Source organism: Ranitomeya imitator, chromosome 3 (genome assembly GCF_032444005.1).
Source record: "Ranitomeya imitator isolate aRanImi1 chromosome 3, aRanImi1.pri, whole genome shotgun sequence".
In the NCBI taxonomy this organism is placed as follows: Eukaryota; Metazoa; Chordata; class Amphibia; order Anura; family Dendrobatidae; genus Ranitomeya; species Ranitomeya imitator.
Genome location: NC_091284.1, coordinates 741,483,687 through 741,502,268, shown reverse-complemented (window position 1 = coordinate 741,502,268; position 18,582 = coordinate 741,483,687). Strand labels below are relative to the sequence as shown.

The 18,582-nt window shown below is 47.3% G+C and overlaps 2 protein-coding genes across 3 annotated transcripts in view; one reads left to right on the top strand and one right to left on the bottom strand.

Moving 5' to 3' along the window:
- The window catches only part of RNASEH2B (ribonuclease H2 subunit B), a 45,103-nt gene extending 42,871 nt beyond the window's left edge, over nucleotides 1–2,232 (bottom strand). For both annotated transcript variants that reach the window (XM_069758879.1, XM_069758880.1), the window contains exons 1-2: nucleotides 1,850–2,232; nucleotides 1,009–1,080 (exon numbers count right to left, since the gene is read on the bottom strand). In XM_069758879.1, the coding sequence (XP_069614980.1) occupies nucleotides 1,009–1,080; nucleotides 1,850–1,913 (136 nt within the window). In that variant the 5' untranslated portion in view covers nucleotides 1,914–2,232. The remainder of the gene's footprint in view (nucleotides 1–1,008; nucleotides 1,081–1,849) is intronic.
- Nucleotides 2,233–16,775: 14,543 nt separating this feature from the next.
- DLEU7 (deleted in lymphocytic leukemia 7) overlaps nucleotides 16,776–18,582 on the top strand; it is a 42,062-nt gene continuing 40,255 nt past the window's right edge. The window contains exon 1 of the mRNA XM_069758876.1: nucleotides 16,776–16,921. The gene's annotated coding sequence lies outside the window, so the exon portion shown is untranslated. The remainder of the gene's footprint in view (nucleotides 16,922–18,582) is intronic.

Below are 18,582 nucleotides of genomic sequence, written 5' to 3'. Positions count from 1 at the left end.
TTGTCCCCAGACAAGCCTTAGGTGGTGTTACAGTGTGGGCAGGTTGCCTAGTCAATACAGAACTGTCCAACACTTCGTGAATGGTACAGTGACAAGCCGCTACTTGAATATAATCAATCCAGTCATTGTGCTTCTTCACGAACAACACAGACCTAATCTCATCTTCATGGACAACAATGCTCCAGCTCATCGAGGTCACAACGTTGGGAAACGGCTGCTGGAGAATGGAGGACCTCACATGTAGCGGCCTGCACTGTCTCCAGACCTGAATCCCATAGAAAACCTATGGGATCAGCTGAGTGGCCATGTAGAGGCTCGTAACTCTTTACATCAGAACCTCAATGACGTGAGGGACGCCCTTCAAGAGTGGGACGCCATGTCTCAGCAGACAATAACTCACTTGTGAATAACACGAGACATCGTTCTCAGCTGTAATTCATGCTCAAGGCCACACGACAAGTTACCCACCACTGTTGTTGGCTTTTGTTTCAATAAATTGTTTGAGATGAAGAACTTAGATCCCTGACTTTCATCATTAAATATCATTGAAGAGGGAACTTTTTATGTTGGTCATTTTTGCCCGAAAGCCAAGTATCAGTAACTTTTTGTGATTAGTGTATACGAAATGGAAAAGGAAAAAAAAGTCAACTCAAAACAATGAGAATGCAGCAAACTTATAAATCTACTAGTTCTGCATGAAAAAGCCATTGATTAGCCCCATAAAATGTCAATGGGGCTGAACCACAAGCAGATCCAGCAGCCTATCTTCTCTGGCACTATGACAGTGCTCAGTATAGCGCTCCCGCACCCCGTGGCGCGGTAGTTTCTGATGGAATGAGGTTAGTATGTTATGGCGGGGTCAGATTCTTCTCTCAGAAAGGCCGTGTATATCAGGGCCCTTAACTACAATGCCCAGACCAGCCGCGGGTCTCGTGTCTGTAACTGCGGGTGGTCGAGACCTGGGTCAGTCCGGGCATTGTGATAACAGAGGAGGAGAACCATCATCACCTGTCAGAGGACTGCGGAGCTTGGCAAACAGCGTTTTATCACTCGGCTTCTTTGCATCTTCTTTAAGGGAATCTGAAATGAGAAATAAAGAAAAATCTGCCGTGTGTAAATCATCACAAGCATGAACATAAGATGGAGAAAAATTACATAAAACACCAGGACGCTTTCATTCATAAGAGAATACAAGAAATGGTGAGCAGATCTCATCCCCGAGGGTCGGGATTTATTCATGAAGCAACCAGGGTACGTCCCCACGCTCAGGATCTGTGAACGCCTGCACCCATTATATAAAGTAGTGGAGACGCACTTATGTGTTACACAGGTGGATTCTCCTCATTAATGCAAGTCTATGGGGAAAATCTGCATGCGAACCCTTAAAGAGACACACAAGCTGCAGATCTGAAAACCACGGCGCATGTCACAGTCCGCATGCGCACTACGCTGTAACACTTGGCAGATGAGGTTTGACGCTGTAAAAAGACGCAGCGTCCAACCTGCAGCAATTCCTAACTGTGGGATGGCGCCCACAGGGCTGATGTGCCTCACCCCTGGGAGCAGAGGTCACGCAGGCTCGGGTCACATTACCACAGCCAGCTGGTGACATCACTGCCCTATTAACAGAAGGGAAAAGCAGCAGCCAACCAGCTGCCAGCTCTCATTCTCACAAGCACTTTCTAAATGAAAGCTGCAACCCGATTGGTTGCTATTACAGAACTGATGCAAAAAAAAAAAAACCCTACAGGGTATAGAAGTTACATCCACGCCGGACTACTGCAGCTGCGCCACAAAGCGGAAGTTACAAAACCGCACACTATGAACTAATGCCGCCAGCTGTGTGTACCTGGAGCTACGAGCACCCACTGATCGCTGTGCGCAGACACGGGCTTCTTCCTCCTGGTCGCCATGGTAGGGCTACGGGCTGCACATTAGGCAGCAGAAACTTGGCGCGCTCCGGGCGGGTCCGCACGACTGAGCGGAGAAGGGAGGACGACTTTTTTTTATTTACCCATTGTTGCACTAATAACCGCCACAGAGGCAGACCTGAGAGGAACAGTCCCAGCCGTGTGCACACTGCACCGCACGACCGTGAGTCTCAGGAACTGAGCAGAACTTCCACTTCTGACACAAACAGCACAACACGAAACACCCCCCGATGGGTGGGCGCGATGGTAGCGTCCGAGTTCGGTTTGTTGATGTGCGCAGCTTCTACCCAGGGGGCTTCCTGCCTCAGTAAGGGGAGGGGATGGCGGTGACGTATCACAGGGGGCATGCGTGCAGGGGCGGTGACGTATCGCAGGGGGCGCGTGTGCAGGGGCGGTGACGTATCACGGGGGCGCGTATGCAGGTGGGCGGTGACATATCACAGGGGGCGTGTGCAGAGACGGTGACGTATCACAGGGGGCGTGTATGCAGTGGTGGTGACGTTTCACAGGGGGCGTGTGTGCAGGGGCGGTGACGTATCACAGGGGGCGTGTGTGCAGGGGCGGTGATGTATCACAGGGGCGTGTATGCAAGGGCGGTGACGTTCACAGGGGGCGTGTATGCAGGGGTTAGTAACGTGTATACATGGGGCTGTGACGTTAGACAGGAGGCGGGAGCGTGTATACTAAGGGACCGTGAAGTGTACACGGGGGGCATGTATACTGGGGACGGTGACATGTACACAGAGAGCGGGTATATGAATGGAGCAATGACATATACAAGGGGCCATGACATGTTGACAGGGGGTGTTTATACAGATGGAGCTGTAACTTGTACACAGGCATGTATACAGGGGGGCCGCAGCGTGTATACAAATGGCGCAGTGATTATACAGGGGGCTATGACGTGTACACAGGTGGTGTGTATACAGGAGGGCCATGATGTGTACACAGGGGGTGGTGACGTGTATACAAGGGGCGTGTATACTTATGGGGCTGTGATGTGTACACAGAGTTCGGTGACGTGTATATAGAGGGTGGTGATATGTATATATGGGGTGATGACGTGTATATACAGGGCGGTGACATGTAAACAAAGGGTGGGGATGTGTACTTAGAGGACGGTGATATATGTACACAGAGGGCAGTGATGTGTACATAGATGGAACTTATGTTTAAACAGAGGTAGCGGTGACTTGCAAATAGAGGGTGGTGACGTGTACACAGAGGGGGGTGATGTGTATATAGAGGGCGGTGATATGTACACAGAGGGGGCAGTGATGTGTATATAGAGGGCGGTGATATGTACACAGAGGGGGCAGTGATGTGTATATAGAGGGCGGTGATATGTACACAGAGGGGGCGGTGATGTGTACACAGAGGGGGTGGTGATGTGTACACAGAGGGGGTGGTGATGTGTACACAGAGAGGGTGGTGATGTGTATATAGTGGGCGGTGATATGTACACAGAGGCGGCGGTGATGTGTATATAGAGGGCGGTGATATGTACACAGAGGCCGCGGTGATGTGTATATAGAGGGCGGTGATATGTACACAGAGGGGGTGGTGATGTGTATATAGAGGGCGGTGATATGTACACAGAGGGGGCGGTGATATGTACACAGAGGGGGCGGTGATGTGTATATAGAGGGCGGTGATATGTACACAGAGGGGGCGGTGATATGTACACAGAGGCCGCGGTGATGTGTATATAGAGGGCGGTGATATGTACACAGAGGGGGTGGTGATGTGTATATAGAGGGCGGTGATATGTACACAGAGGGGGCGGTGATATGTACACAGAGGGGGTGGAGATGTGTATATAGAGGGCGGTGATATGTACACAGAGGGGGTGGTGATGTGTATATAGTGGGCGGTGATATGTACACAGAGGCCGCGGTGATGTGTATATAGAGGGCGGTGATATGTACACAGAGGGGGTGGTGATGTGTATATAGAGGGCGGTGATATGTACACAGAGGGGGCGGTGATATGTACACAGAGGGGGCGGTGATGTGTATATAGAGGGCGGTGATATGTACACAGAGGGGGCGGTGATATGTACACAGAGGGGGTGGTGATGTGTATATAGTGGGCGGTGATATGTACACAGAGGCGGCGGTGATGTGTATATAGAGGGCGGTGATATGTACACAGAGGCCGCGGTGATGTGTATATAGAGGGCGGTGATATGTACACAGAGGGGGTGGTGATGTGTATATAGAGGGCGGTGATATGTACACAGAGGGGGCGGTGATATGTACACAGAGGGGGCGGTGATGTGTATATAGAGGGCGGTGATATGTACACAGAGGGGGCGGTGATATGTACACAGAGGGGGTGGTGATGTGTATATAGTGGGCGGTGATATGTACACAGAGGCCGCGGTGATGTGTATATAGAGGGCGGTGATATGTACACAGGGGGGTGGTGATGTGTATATAGAGGGCGGTGATATGTACACAGAGGGGGCGGTGATATGTACACAGAGGGGGCGGTGATGTGTATATAGAGGGCGGTGATATGTACACAGAGGGGGCGGTGATATGTACACAGAGGGGGTGGTGATGTGTATATAGTGGGCGGTGATATGTACACAGAGGCGGCGGTGATGTGTATATAGAGGGCGGTGATATGTACACAGAGGCCGCGGTGATGTGTATATAGAGGGCGGTGATATGTACACAGAGGGGGTGGTGATGTGTATATAGAGGGTGGTGATATGTACACAGAGGGGGCGGTGATATGTACACAGAGGGGGCGGTGATGTGTATATAGAGGGCGGTGATATGTACACAGAGGGGGCGGTGATATGTACACAGAGGGGGTGGTGATGTGTGTTGTGAATTCTTTGGTCAAGCTCCCTCCTGTGGTCATGAGTGGTACTTCGGCTGGTTCTGTCTATGAGCTTCCTCTGGTGGATGTGAGTGGGGCTGCGGCTTCTGAGTTTCCGTCCTCAGGTGACGAGGTTAAGTCGTTAGGTGCTGCTCTATTTAACTCCACCTAGTTCTTTGTTCCTGGCCTCCAGTCAATGTTCCAGTATTGGTCTTGCTCTCTCCTGGATCGTTCTTGTGGCCTGTCTGCCGTGCATAAGCTAAGTTTTGCTTGTGTTACTTTTGTTTGCTATATTTTCTGTCCAGCTTGCTTTATTGGTTTTTCTTGCTTGCTGGAAGCTCTGAGACGCAGAGGGAGCACCTCCGTACCGTTAGTCGGTGCGGAGGGTCTTTTTGCCCCCTCTGCATGGTTGTTTGTAGGTTTTTGTGCTGACCGCAAAGCTATCTTTCCTATCCTCGGTCTATTCAGTAAATCGGGCCTCACTTTGCTAAAATCTATTTCATCTCTGTGTTTGTATTTTCATCTTTACTCACAGTCATTATATGTGGGGGGCTGCCTTTTCCTTTGGGGAATTTCTCTGAGGCAAGGTAGGCTTATTTTTCTATCTTCAGGGCTAGCTAGTTTCTCAGGCTGTGCCCGAGGCGCCTAGGTCTGGTCAGGAGCGCTCCACGGCTACCTCTAGTGTGGTATGATAGGATTAGGGATTGCGGTCAGCAGAGTTCCCACGTCTCAGAGCTCGTCCTATGTTAGTAACTATCAGGTCACTTTGTGTGCTCTTAACCACTAGATCCATTGTGGTTCTGAATCACCTGTTCATAACAGTACTGGAGGCCCAAAGTACTAATGCTTCTCAATAGAGGGAAAAGAGAAGTTCTGAGACCATTTTTTTTTCTCTGTACTGTGTTTTGTCTTTTTTTTTCCCCTTAGACATTTGGGTGGTTCAGGACACAGGTGTAGTGATGGACATTAAAGGTCTGTCTTCTTGCGTGGATCATCTCACTGCAAGAGTACAAAATATTCAAGACTTTGTGGTTCAAAATTCTATGTTAGAACCAAGAATTCCTATTCCTGATTTGTTTTCTGGAGATAGAGCTAAGTTTCTGAGTTTTAAGAATAATTGTAAACTGTTTCTGGCTTTGAAACCCCGCTCCTCAGGTGATCCAGTTCAACAAGTTAAGATCATTATTTCTTTATTACGTGGCGACCCTCAAGACTGGGCATTTTCCCTTGCGCCAGGAGATCCTGCATTATGTAATATTGATGCGTTTTTTCTGGCGCTCGGATTGCTGTATGATGAACCTAATTCAGTGGATCAAGAACGAATCACTGCACACGTCAGAATAAGTCAATTTTTGCTGAAGTGAAGATTTTTTATTCAATGGTGCAAAACAAAAGTTCAAGGACGTAACAAGGCAACAGTTCTACTTCTAACGTTTCGGCCACACAGTGGCCTTGGTCACAGAGTAGTGCCTAAGTGGTAGTCCAAATGATATCATATAGTCAAATGGTATTCAAAGACGGGTACGGCCCTGTGATACCCCAAATGGATGTCAGCGGGCAGTTAATGCTAGGTGATATATACAATAGTCCAATATGGGCTTTAGCGAATGTCCTAATGCAACACAAGTTCCATGTAGAAAGCAGGAGCAAGCAGCATAAGTGTGCCTGTGTGAAACAGCCGTCCAATTCTAGGGTCCTTGTTATAGCAAGGGTAGTAGGAAAAAAGTAGATGAAGTTGTGTCCAGGCTTAGGCCCAATGGTACGTGTTAGTGCGGCGAGGGTTCACCTAAGCAGCATATCCATTGGTGGTGCAGGGGTCACAGCGTCCGCTTGGGCAATCCGGGAGGCAACGCCGACACGCAACAGTGTCCTGGCAGAGGAGGCGGATGTGACTATTGTATATATCACCTAGCATTAACTGCCCGCTGACATCCATTTGGGGTATCACAGGGCCGTAACCGTCTTTGAATACCATTTGACTATATGATATCATTTGGACTACCACTTAGGCACTACTCTGTGACCAAGGCCACTGTGTGGCCGAAACGTTAGAAGTAGAACTGTTGCCTTGTTACGTCCTTGAACTTTTGTTTTGCACCATTGAATAAAAAATCTTCACTTCAGCAAAAATTGACTTATTCTGAGGTGTGCAGTGATTCGTTCTTCTTCAAGTATTGGGGGTCATCTGACTCCGTTCACTTGCACCGTCCACACCCCAGCTATAGTCGAGTGCTAGCTCTTTGTTTATTCTACTAATTCAGTGGATCAGGCAGAGAAAAATTTGCTGGCTCTGTGTCAGGGTCAGGATGAGGTAGAGATATATTGTCAGAAGTTTAGGAAGTGGTCTGTGCTCACTCAATGGAATGAATGTGCGCTGGCAGCAATTTTCAGAAAAGGTCTCTCTGAAGCCCTTAAGGATGTCATGGTGGGATTTCCTATGCTTGCTGGTCTGAATGAGTCTATGTCTTTGGCCATTCAGATCGGTCGACGCTTGCGTGAGCGTAAAACTGTGCACCATTTGGCGGTATTATCTGAGCATGGACCTGAGCCTATGCAGTGCGATAGGACTTTGACCAGAGCTGAACGGCAAGAACACAGACGTCAGAATGGGCTGTGTTTTTACTGTGGTGATTCCAATCATGCTATCTCCGATTGTCCTAAGCGCACTAAGCGGTTCGCTAGGTCTGCCACCATTGGTACGGTACAGTCGAAATTTCTTTTGTCCGTTACTTTGATCTGCTCTTTGTCATCCTATTCTGTCATGGCATTTGTGGATTCAGGCGCTGCCCTGAATTTGATGGACTTGGAGTATGCTAGGCGCTGTGGGTTTTTCTTGGAGCCCTTGCGGTGTCCTATTCCATTGAGAGGAATTGATGCTACGCCTTTGGCCAAGAATAAGCCTCAGTACTGGACCCAGCTGACCATGTGCATGGCTCCTGCGCATCAGGAGGATATTCGCTTTTTGGTGTTGCATAATCTGCATGATGTGGTCGTGTTGGGGTTGCCATGGCTACAAGTCCATAATCCAGTATTGGATTGGAAATCAATGTCTGTGTCCAGCTGGGGTTGTCAGGGGGTACATGGTGATGTTCCATTTCTGTCTATTTCATCATCCACCCCTTCTGAGGTCCCAGAGTTCTTGTCGGATTACCGGGATGTATTTGATGAGCCCAAGTCCAGTGCCCTACCTCCGCATAGGGATTGTGATTGTGCTATCGATTTGATTCCTGGTAGTAAGTTTCCTAAAGGTCGACTGTTTAATTTGTCTGTGCCTGAGCACGCCGCTATGCGGAGTTACGTAAAGGAATCCTTGGAGAAGGGTCATATTCGCCCGTCGTCGTCGCCATTGGGAGCAGGGTTCTTTTTTGTGGCCAAGAAGGATGGTTCGCTGAGACCTTGTATTGATTACCGCCTTCTAAATAAAATCACGGTCAAATTTCAGTACCCCTTGCCGCTGCTGTCTGATTTGTTTGCTCGGATTAAGGGGGCTAGTTGGTTCACCAAGATAGATCTTCGTGGTGCGTATAATCTTGTGCGTATTAAACAGGGCGATGAATGGAAAACAGCATTTAATACGCCCGAGGGCCATTTTGAGTACCTGGTTATGCCATTCGGGCTTTCTAATGCTCCATCAGTGTTTCAGTCCTTTATGCATGACATCTTCCGAGAGTACCTGGATAAATTCCTGATTGTATACTTGGATGATATTTTGGTCTTCTCGGATGATTGGGAGTCTCACGTGAAGCAGGTTAGAATGGTGTTCCAGGTCCTGCGTGCGAATTCTTTGTTTGTGAAGGGGTCAAAGTGTCTCTTTGGTGTTCAGAAGGTTTCATTTTTGGGTTTCATTTTTTCCCCTTCTACTATCGAGATGGACCCTGTTAAAGTTCAGGCCATTTATGATTGAACTCAGCCGACATCTCTGAAGAGTCTGCAAAAGTTCCTGGGCTTTGTTAATTTTTATCGTCGCTTCATCAATAATTTTTCTAGTATTGCTAAACCGTTGACTGATTTAACCAAGAAGGGTGCTGATGTGGTCAATTGGTCTTCTGCTGCTGTGGAAGCTTTTCAAGAGTTGAAGCGTCGTTTTTCTTCTGCCCCTGTGTTGTGCCAACCAGATGTTTCGCTCCCGTTCCAGGTCGAGGTTGATGCTTCTGAGATTGGAGCAGGGGCTGTTTTGTCGCAAAGAAGTTCTGATGGCTCGGTGATGAAACCATGCGCCTTCTTTTCCAGGAAGTTTTCTCCTGCTGAGCGTAATTATGATGTTGGCAATCGAGAGTTGCTGGCCATGAAGTGGGCATTCGAGGAGTGGCGTCATTGGCTTGAAGGAGCTAAGCATCGCGTGGTGGTCTTGACTGATCACAAGAACTTGACTTATCTCGAGTCTGCCAAACGGTTGAATCCTAGACAGGCTCGTTGGTCGCTGTTTTTCTCTTGTTTTGACTTTGTGGTTTCGTACCTTCCGGGCTCTAAAAATGTGAAGGCGGATGCCCTGTCTAGGAGTTTTGTGCCCGACTCTCCGGGTTTGTCTGAGCCGGCGGATATTCTCAAAGAGGGGGTAATTTTGTCTGCCATCTCCCCTGATTTGCGGCGGGTGCTGCAAAAATTTCAGGCTAATAGACCTGACCGTTGCCCAGCGGAGAAACTGTTTGTCCCTGATAAATGGACGAGTAGAGTTATCTCTGAGGTTCATTGTTCGGTCTTGGCTGGTCATCCTGGAATCTTTGGTACCAGAGATTTGGTGGCTAGATCCTTTTGGTGGCCGTCTCTGTCGCGGGATGTGCGTTCGTTTGTGCAGTCCTGTGGGATTTGTGCTCGGGCTAAACCCTGCTGTTCTCGTGCCAGTGGGTTGCTTTTGTCCTTGCCAGTCCCGAAGAGGCCCTGGACACATATCTCTATGGATTTTATTTCGGAACTCCCCGTCTCTCAAAAAATGTCGGTCATTTGGGTTGTTTGTGATCGCTTCTCTAAGATGGTCCATTTGGTACCCTTGTCTAAGTTGCCTTCCTCCTCTGATTTGGTGCCATTGTTCTTCCAGCATGTGGTTCGTTTACATGACATTCTGGAGAACATCGTTTCTGACAGAGGTTCCCAGTTTGTATCGAGGTTTTGGCAAGCCTTTTGTGCTAGGATGGGCATTGATTTGTCTTTTTCCTCGGCTTTCCATCCTCAGACAAATGGCCAGACTGAACGAACTAATCAGACCTTGGAAACATATCTGAGATGTTTTGTTTCTGCCGATCAGGATGATTGGGTGTCCTTTTTGCCTTTGGCTGAGTTCGCCCTTAATAATCGGGCCAGCTCGGCTACTTTGGTTTCGCCGTTTTTCTGCAATTCTGGTTTCCATCCTCGTTTCTCTTCAGGGCAGGTTAAGTCTTCTGACTGTCCTGGTGTGGATACTGTGGTGGATAGGTTGCAGCAGATTTGGACTCATGTGGTGGACAATTTGACATTGTCTCAGGAGAAGGCTCAACGTTTCGCTAACCGCAGGCGCTGTGTGGGTCCCCGACTTCGTGTTGGGGATTTGGTTTGGTTGTCATCTCGTTATATTCCTATGAAAGTTTCCTCTCCTAAGTTTAAGCCTCGTTTCATTGGTCCGTATAGGATTTCTGAGGTTCTTAATCCTGTGTCTTTTCGTTTGACCCTTCCAGCTTCTTTTTCCATCCATAACGTATTCCATAGGTCATTGTTGCGGAGATACGTGGCACCTGTGGTTCCATCCGTTAATCCTCCTGCCCCGGTTTTGGTTGAGGGGGAGTTGGAGTATATAGTGGAGAAGATTTTGGATTCTCGTATTTCGAGACGGAAACTCCAGTACCTGGTTAAGTGGAAGGGTTATGGTCAGGAAGATAATTCCTGGGTCTTTGCCTCTGATGTTCATGCTGCCGATCTGGTTCGTGCCTTTCATTTGGCTCATCCTGGTCGGCCTGGGGGCTCTGGTGAGGGTTCGGTGACCCCTCCTCAAGGGGGGAGTACTGTTGTGAATTCTGTGGTCAAGCTCCCTCCTGTGGTCATGAGTGGTACTTCAGCTGGTTCTGTCTATGAGCTTCCTCTGGTGGATGTGAGTGGGGCTGCGGCTTCTGAGTTTCCGTCCTCAGGTGACGAGGTTAAGTCGTTAGGTGCTGCTCTATTTAACTCCACCTAGTTCTTTGTTCCTGGCCTCCAGTCAATGTTCCAGTATTGGTCTTGCTCTCTCCTGGATCGTTCTTGTGGCCTGTCTGCCGTGCATAAGCTAAGTTTTGCTTGTGTTACTTTTGTTTGCTATATTTTCTGTCCAGCTTGCTTTATTGGTTTTTCATGCTTGCTGGAAGCTCTGAGACGCAGAGGGAGCACCTCCGTACCGTTAGTCGGTGCGGAGGGTCTTTTTGCCCCCTCTGCGTGGTTGTTTGTAGGTTTTTGTGCTGACCGCAAAGCTATCTTTCCTATCCTTGGTCTATTCAGTAAGTCGGGCCTCACTTTGCTAAAATCTATTTCATCTCTGTGTTTGTATTTTCATCTTTACTCACAGTCATTATATGTGGGGGGCTGCCTTTTCCTTTGGGGAATTTCTCTGAGGCAAGGTAGGCTTATTTTTCTATCTTCAGGGCTAGCTAGTTTCTCAGGCTGTGCCCGAGGCGCCTAGGTCTGGTCAGGAGCGCTCCACGGCTACCTCTAGTGTGGTATGATAGGATTAGGGATTGCGGTCAGCAGAGTTCCCACGTCTCAGAGCTCGTCCTATGTTAGTAACTATCAGGTCACTTTGTGTGCTCTTAACCACTAGGTCCATTGTGGTTCTGAATCACCTGTTCATAACAGATATGTACACAGAGGGGGTGGTGATGTGTTTATAGAGTGCAGTGATATGTACACAGAGGGGGTGGTGATGTGTATATAGAGGGCGGTGATATGTACACAGAGGGGGCGGTGATATGTACACAGAGGGGGCGGTGATGTGTATATAGAGGGCGATGATATGTACACAGGGGGTGCGGTGATGTGTACACATAGGGGGCGGTTATGTGTATATAGAGGGTGGTGATATGTACATAGAGGAGGTGGTGATGTGTATATAGAGGGCAGTGATATGTACACAGAGGGGGTGGTGATGTGTATATAGAGGCTGGTGATATGTACACAGGGGGTGCGGTGATGTGTACACAGAGGGGGTGGTGATATGTACACAGAGGAGGTGGTGATGTGTATATAGAGGGCGGTGATATGTACACAGAGGCAGCGGTGATGTGTATATAGAGGGCGGTGATATGTACACAGGCGGCGGTGATATGTACACAGAGGGGGTGGTGATGTGTATATAGAGGGCGATGATATGTACACAGAGGGGGCGGTGATATGTACACAGAGGGGCGGTGATGTGTATATAGAGGGCGATGATATGTACACAGGGGGTGCGGTGATGTGTACACAGAGGGGGCGGTGATGTGTATATAGAGGGCAGTGATATCTACACAGAGGGGGCAGTGATGTGTATATAGAGGGCGGTGATATGTACACAGAGGGGGTGGTGATGTGTATATAGAGGCTGGTGATATGTACACAGGGGGTGCGGTGATGTGTACACAGAGGGGGCGGTGATGTGTATATAGAGGGTGGTGATATGTACACAGAGGAGGTGGTGATGTGTATATAGAGGGCGGTGATATGTACACAGAGGCGGCGGTGATGTGTATATAGAGGGCGGTGATATGTACACAGAGGCGGCGGTGATATATACACAGAGGGGGCGGTGATGTGTATATACAGGGCAGTGATATGTACACAGAGGGGGCGGTGATATGTACACAGAGGGGGTGGTGATGTGTATATAGAGTGCAGTGATATGTACACAGAGGGGGTGGTGATGTGTATATAGAGGGCGGTGATATGTACACAGAGGGGGCGGTGATATGTACACAGAGGGGGCGGTGATATGTAGACAGGGGGGCGGTATATAGAGAGCGATGATATGTACACAGAGGGGGCGTTGATGTGTATATAGAGGCTGGTGATATGTACACAGGGGGTGCGGTGATGTGTACGCAGAGGCGGCGGTGATGTGTATATAGATGGCGGTGATATGTACACAGAGGCGGCGGTTTTGTGTATATAGAGGGCGGTGATATGTACACAGGCAGCGGTGATGTGTATATAGTGGGCGGTAATATGTACACAGAGGGGGCACTGATGTGTATATTGAGGGTGGTGATATGTACACAGAGGGGGCGGTGATGTGTATATAGAGGGCGGTGATATGTACACTGAGGGGGTGGTGATGTGTATATAGAGGGCGGTGATATGTACACAGAGGGGGCGGTGATGTGTATATAGAGGGTGGTGATGTGTGTGTATATAGAGGGCGGTGATATGTACACAGAGGCGGCGGTGATGTGTATATAGAGGGCGGTGATATGTACACAGAGGGGGCGGTGATGTGTATATAGAGGGCGGTGATATGTGCACAGAGGGGGTGGTGATATGTGCACAGAGGGGGCGGTGATATGTACACAGAGGCGGCGGTGATATGTATATAGAGGGCGGTGATATGTACACAGAGGCGGCAGTGATGTGTATATAGAGGGCGGTGATATGTACACAGAGGGGGTGGTGATGTGTATATAGAGGGCGGTGATATGTACACAGAGGGGGCGGTGATGTGTATATAGAGGGCGGTGATATGTACACAGAGGGGGCGGTGATGTGTATATAGAGGGTGGTGAAGAATATATATAGATGAAGTGTGACCTGTATATACAGCTCTGGCAAAAATTAAGAGACCACTGCAAAATGTTCAGTTTGTCTGATTTTTCTCTTTATAGGTATATTTCTGAGTAAAATGTAAATTGCTCTTTTATTCTATAAACTTCTGACAACATGTCTCCGAATTTCCAAGAAATACATTTTTTATTTTTTTTTTCTGAAAAGGAGAAATGGTCAAAATGAAAAAAAAAAATAACCAGTGCTTACAGACCTCAAATAATGCAAAGAAAACAAGTTCATGATCATTTAGTGGTATTTTGTGGAATAACCATGATTTGTAATCACAGATTTCATGCGTCTTGGCATGCTTTCCACCAGTCTTTCACATAAAAATGTAAGCAGTTTTTATTTGTTTGATGGCTTGTGACTATCCATCATCAGGGGAGCACCTAGAATCATATAATCATAGAATGGTAGAGTTAGAAGGGGCCTCCTGGGTCATCTGGTCCAACCCCCTGCTCAATGCAGGATTCACTAAATCATCCCAGACAGATGTCTGTCCAGCCTCTGTTTGAACACTTCCATTGAAGGAGAACTCACCCCCTCTCGTGGCAGCCTGTTCCACTCATTGATCACCCTCACTATCAAAAAGTTTTTTCTAATATATAATCTGTGTCTCCTCCCCATTCAGTTTCATCCCATTGCTTCTAATCTTTCCTTGGGCAAATGAGAATAAAGATGATCCTTCTACAATGCGACAACCCTTGCAATATTTGTAGACCGCTATTAAGTCTCCTCTCAGTCTTCTTTTTTGCAAGTTAAACATTCCCAAATCCTGTAACCGTTCCTCATAGGACATGGTTTGCAGACCGGTCACCATTTTGGTCGCTCTTCTCTGATCTTGCTCTAGTTTGTTGATGTCATTTTTAAAATGTGGTGCCAAAACTGGGCACAGTATTCCAGATGAGGTTTGACCAAAGAGGAGTAGAGGGCAATAATGACTTCACGTGATCTATAATGAGGCCAGTTGAGCACTTTGCCTAAGGCGGCGGTCGACGGGGCGGGAGCGCGGTGCCACCCCCTGCAGTCAGATAACTTGGTGCCCTGCAATCAGTGGCGGGCTGGTCCGGGAGGTAGGGATGCATTTTTCGTGTGTGCACATATATTCCCTACCCAGTGAAAAAAGGTAAATACCAAAAATAATCTGACCTAACAAAAGAACTGTCCTATCAGATACCTTGCAATAGGCCCAAAATTACCCCTAACATAAAACCTACAAGAGAAAAAAGTAAATGAAAACCCTGATATAACTAAGTAAAAAAAGCAAAAATGCATTTAAATAACACAGAGTTTTTAGTAATACTGTTTTTGATAAAAAAAAATAGCACAAAAGCCATCCCACCTCGTCACGGTAACTCTGATCGGGACAGTCCTAAACTATCTAATATTAAAACCTTACCATGTGTCAATGTTGACCTCAGTGTGAATAAGAGCAGATGAAAGGACTGAGCCCAAACAGTGAAACACTAGACTAGGGAAGCCTTATATAGTTTCTAGCTCAGAAACAGGGAGGCCACACCCCGGATTGCACAGAATGCAACAATACACAGATGGCTTTTGTGAGAAAAAAAATTGACACATGGTAAGGTTTTAATATTAGATAGTTTAGGACTGTCCCGATCAGAGTTACCGTGACGAGGTGGGATGGCTTTTGTGCTATTTTTTGATCAAAAAACAGTATTACTAAAAACTCTGTGTTATTTAAATGCATTTTTGCTTTTTTTACTTAGTTATATCAGGGTTTTCATTTACTTTTTTCTCTTGTAGGTTTTATGTTTTGTGGCCATTTTTAACATGCGTTTTACCTCTGCATGTATACCAACTTAAGTTAAGCTCAATTTTGTGTTTTTTTTCTAAAATTACCCCTGCCTGGCTGTGGAGGTTGGCACCCCAAGAAATGATTTTTTTGGCGCCCCACTCACCGTGGGCTATCCGTCACTGCCCTATTACAGCCCTATCAATATAGGTGGGAAAACAATATTTTTTTATAGAGCAGATATGAAAAAAGTTTTTAATAACTATACGCTCTGCAAGAAATTCCCAGGGGGTACCTTACTAGGCATAATAGATAACCAAATTATCATCCAATATCATGATTAAAACTCCATAATAGTACTATGTCATATGGTAAGTCTGACAAAAAGGCCCAAAAATACCACCTCAATCGGCAGTCTCAGTAAATGAGTTGGAGTAAATATAGCATAAATCAGATATACCCCCAAATCCCATCCAAAGTCATGACCATGTTTCACAGTGCAACAAATGATATAATGGCATTGGTGCATAAACAGGCAAAACGGGCCCAAATATAGCAACAAATAAACACGATCCCATGTCATCATCCATCATGGCATCCGGCATCTTTACCAGCTTGTTACCTCCAGATGAACCGTGCTACTGACGGGGAAACGCGTTGGGATGCATCTGACTCATGCTAAGTCTACTAACTATTTTATCATGTTTATTTGTTGTTATATTTGGGCCTGTTTTGTTATGTGTGTGTGTGTGTGTATGAGTGTGTATGAGAGTGTGTATGTGTGTATGAGCGTGTGTGTATGAGCGTGTGTGTGTATGAGTGTGTGTGTATGAGAGTGTGTATGAGCGTGTGTGTGTATGAGAATGTGTATGAGCGTGTGTGTATGAGCGTGTGTGTGTATGAGAGAGTGTGTGTGTGAGTGTGTGTATGAGTGTGTGTGTATAAGCGTGTGTGTGTGTGTGTGTATGAGTGTGTGTGTATGAGTGTGTGTCTGAGTGTGTGTGTGTATGAGTGTGTGTATGAGAGTGTATGAGTGTATGTGTGTGTGTGTGTGTGTATGAGTGTGTGTGTGTATATGAGTGCGTGTATATGAGCGAGTGTGTGTGTATGCGTGCGTGTGTGTATGAGTGTGTGTGTATGAGCGTGTGTGTGTGTATGAGAGTGTGTATGAGCATGTGTGTGGGTATGAGTGTGTGTGTGTATGAGAGTGTGTATGAGAGTGTGTGTGTATGAGAGTATATGTGTATGAGAGTGTGTGTGTGTGTATGAGAGTGTGTGTGTATGAGAGTGTGTGTGTGTGTGTGTATGAGTGTGTGTATGAGAGTGTGTGTGTGTGTGTGTGAGAGTGTGTGTGTGTATGAGAGTGTGTGGGGTATATTATGTGGAGGTGTGGTGTGGGAGGAATATTATGAAGTGAGACAGTCTGGGGGGATTTTTTATGGAGGAAGCACATTGATGGGCAATTATTTAGTCAGGGGTGCAGCATAGTAAATACGGTATTTATATTTTGTTGGCAGTATAATGATACTTTTTATTTTTAAGGGCACGGTGTCAGGAAATGCTGCCAAAGATGGACAAGAGGGAAATTTGCAGACAATAGCTGTGGGCATGAAATCTTATCATGGTACCTGTACTACATGAAGACAAATGGGACGGGAATGACTCCAATCAGGTATAATGTCATCTATAAGGGACCAGGATGTTAATTGATGTAATACTGACTACATCTCATAAGTAGTGAGGTTCCTGTATGATCTGATGATGAAGGTAACAACAACTCCCAGAATCTCCTTACCATAGTTAAGGACATACTGGGAGGTATATGTTCATGTCATACAAGTGTATCATGGAGCTGATCTAACACTGAAATTGACCACTGTAGTAAACATGGTGCTGCATTCAGGGCCGGCTCCAGGTTTTTGAGGGCCCCGGGCGAAAAGAGTCTCAGTGGGCCCCCCTTTAACACATACCACGATTCATGATTGCATATAACACAGTCATGTAGTATATAACACAGCCCACATAATATATAAAACAGCCATGTAGTATATAGCACAGCCCACGTAGCATATAACAGCCCACATAGTATATAGCACAGCCACATATTATATAACACAGCCCACGTAGTATATAACACGGCCCACATAGTATATAGAACAGCCATGTAGTATATAGCACAGCCCACGTAGCATATAACAGCCCATATAGTATATAGCACAGCCCACGTAGTATATAGCACAGACATGTAGTATACAGCACAGCCCCCCTTCCTCCAAGAATGGCCCCATAGTCCAGTACTCACTGTTATAGTTACAAAAAAAACCCACTACTCACCTCTCAATGTGCCTGCGCTGCTCCCTGCTCCGGTCTCGGTGGCTGCAGCGGCACTGCCTGACACACAGCGAGTGTGCGATGACGTCATCACGCACCCGCAGTGGCAGTGTCAGAGGCACAGTAGGGAATGATGGGAGAGGGAGCGTCAGGTGACGCTCTCTGCTCCATCATTTGCTTTGAACTTTACCGGCAGACGCCGGTATAGTTCAATGCGGCGGCGGGGTAGTTGGCGCTGGTGACAGGCGGGCCCCCCTGCCTCACAGAGGCCCCATAGTGGCTGCGTGATGTGCCGCTAGCTGAGGGGCCCTGGGGGAGCAGGGATCCTAGGCAGCTGCCTGCCCCTAACGCCAGCTCTGAATGGGCCCCCCTGTCTCCCCAGGGCCCCGGCACTTGCCCGGGTACGCCGGGTGCTGACGCCGGCCCTGGTTGCATTCATCTACTGATGGGAGTTCTGGCGCTGAATTTATCTACTGATGGGGTTTTTTCCAGGGCTGTATATACTGTATACAGTGCCTTGCGAAAGTATTCTGCTCCCTGGAACATTTCAACCTTTTCCCACATATCATGCTTCAAACATAAAGATACCAAATGTAAATTTTTGGTGAAGAATCCACAACAAGTGGAAATTGAACGAAATTTATTGGTTATTTTAAATTTTTGTGGAAATTCAAAAACTGAAAAGTGGGGCGTGCAATATTATTCGGCCCCTTTACTTTCAGTGAAACAAACTAAAGGCCCCGTCACATTTAGCGACGCTAAAGCGATCCGACAACGATACGACCTGTCAGGGATCGTTGCTGCGTCGCTATGTGGTCGCTGGTGAGATGTCAAACAGTGAGATCTTCCCAACGACGCAGCAGTGATGCGGGGACCTGTAGCGACCTGTACAACGATGTCGTTGGTCGTTGTGACCCTGTCACATGGCAGCTATTTTGACGATTCAGACCTCGATGAGGGACGTCCTGTGTGACGTTGTAGTCACACAGGCGTGCATTTGCG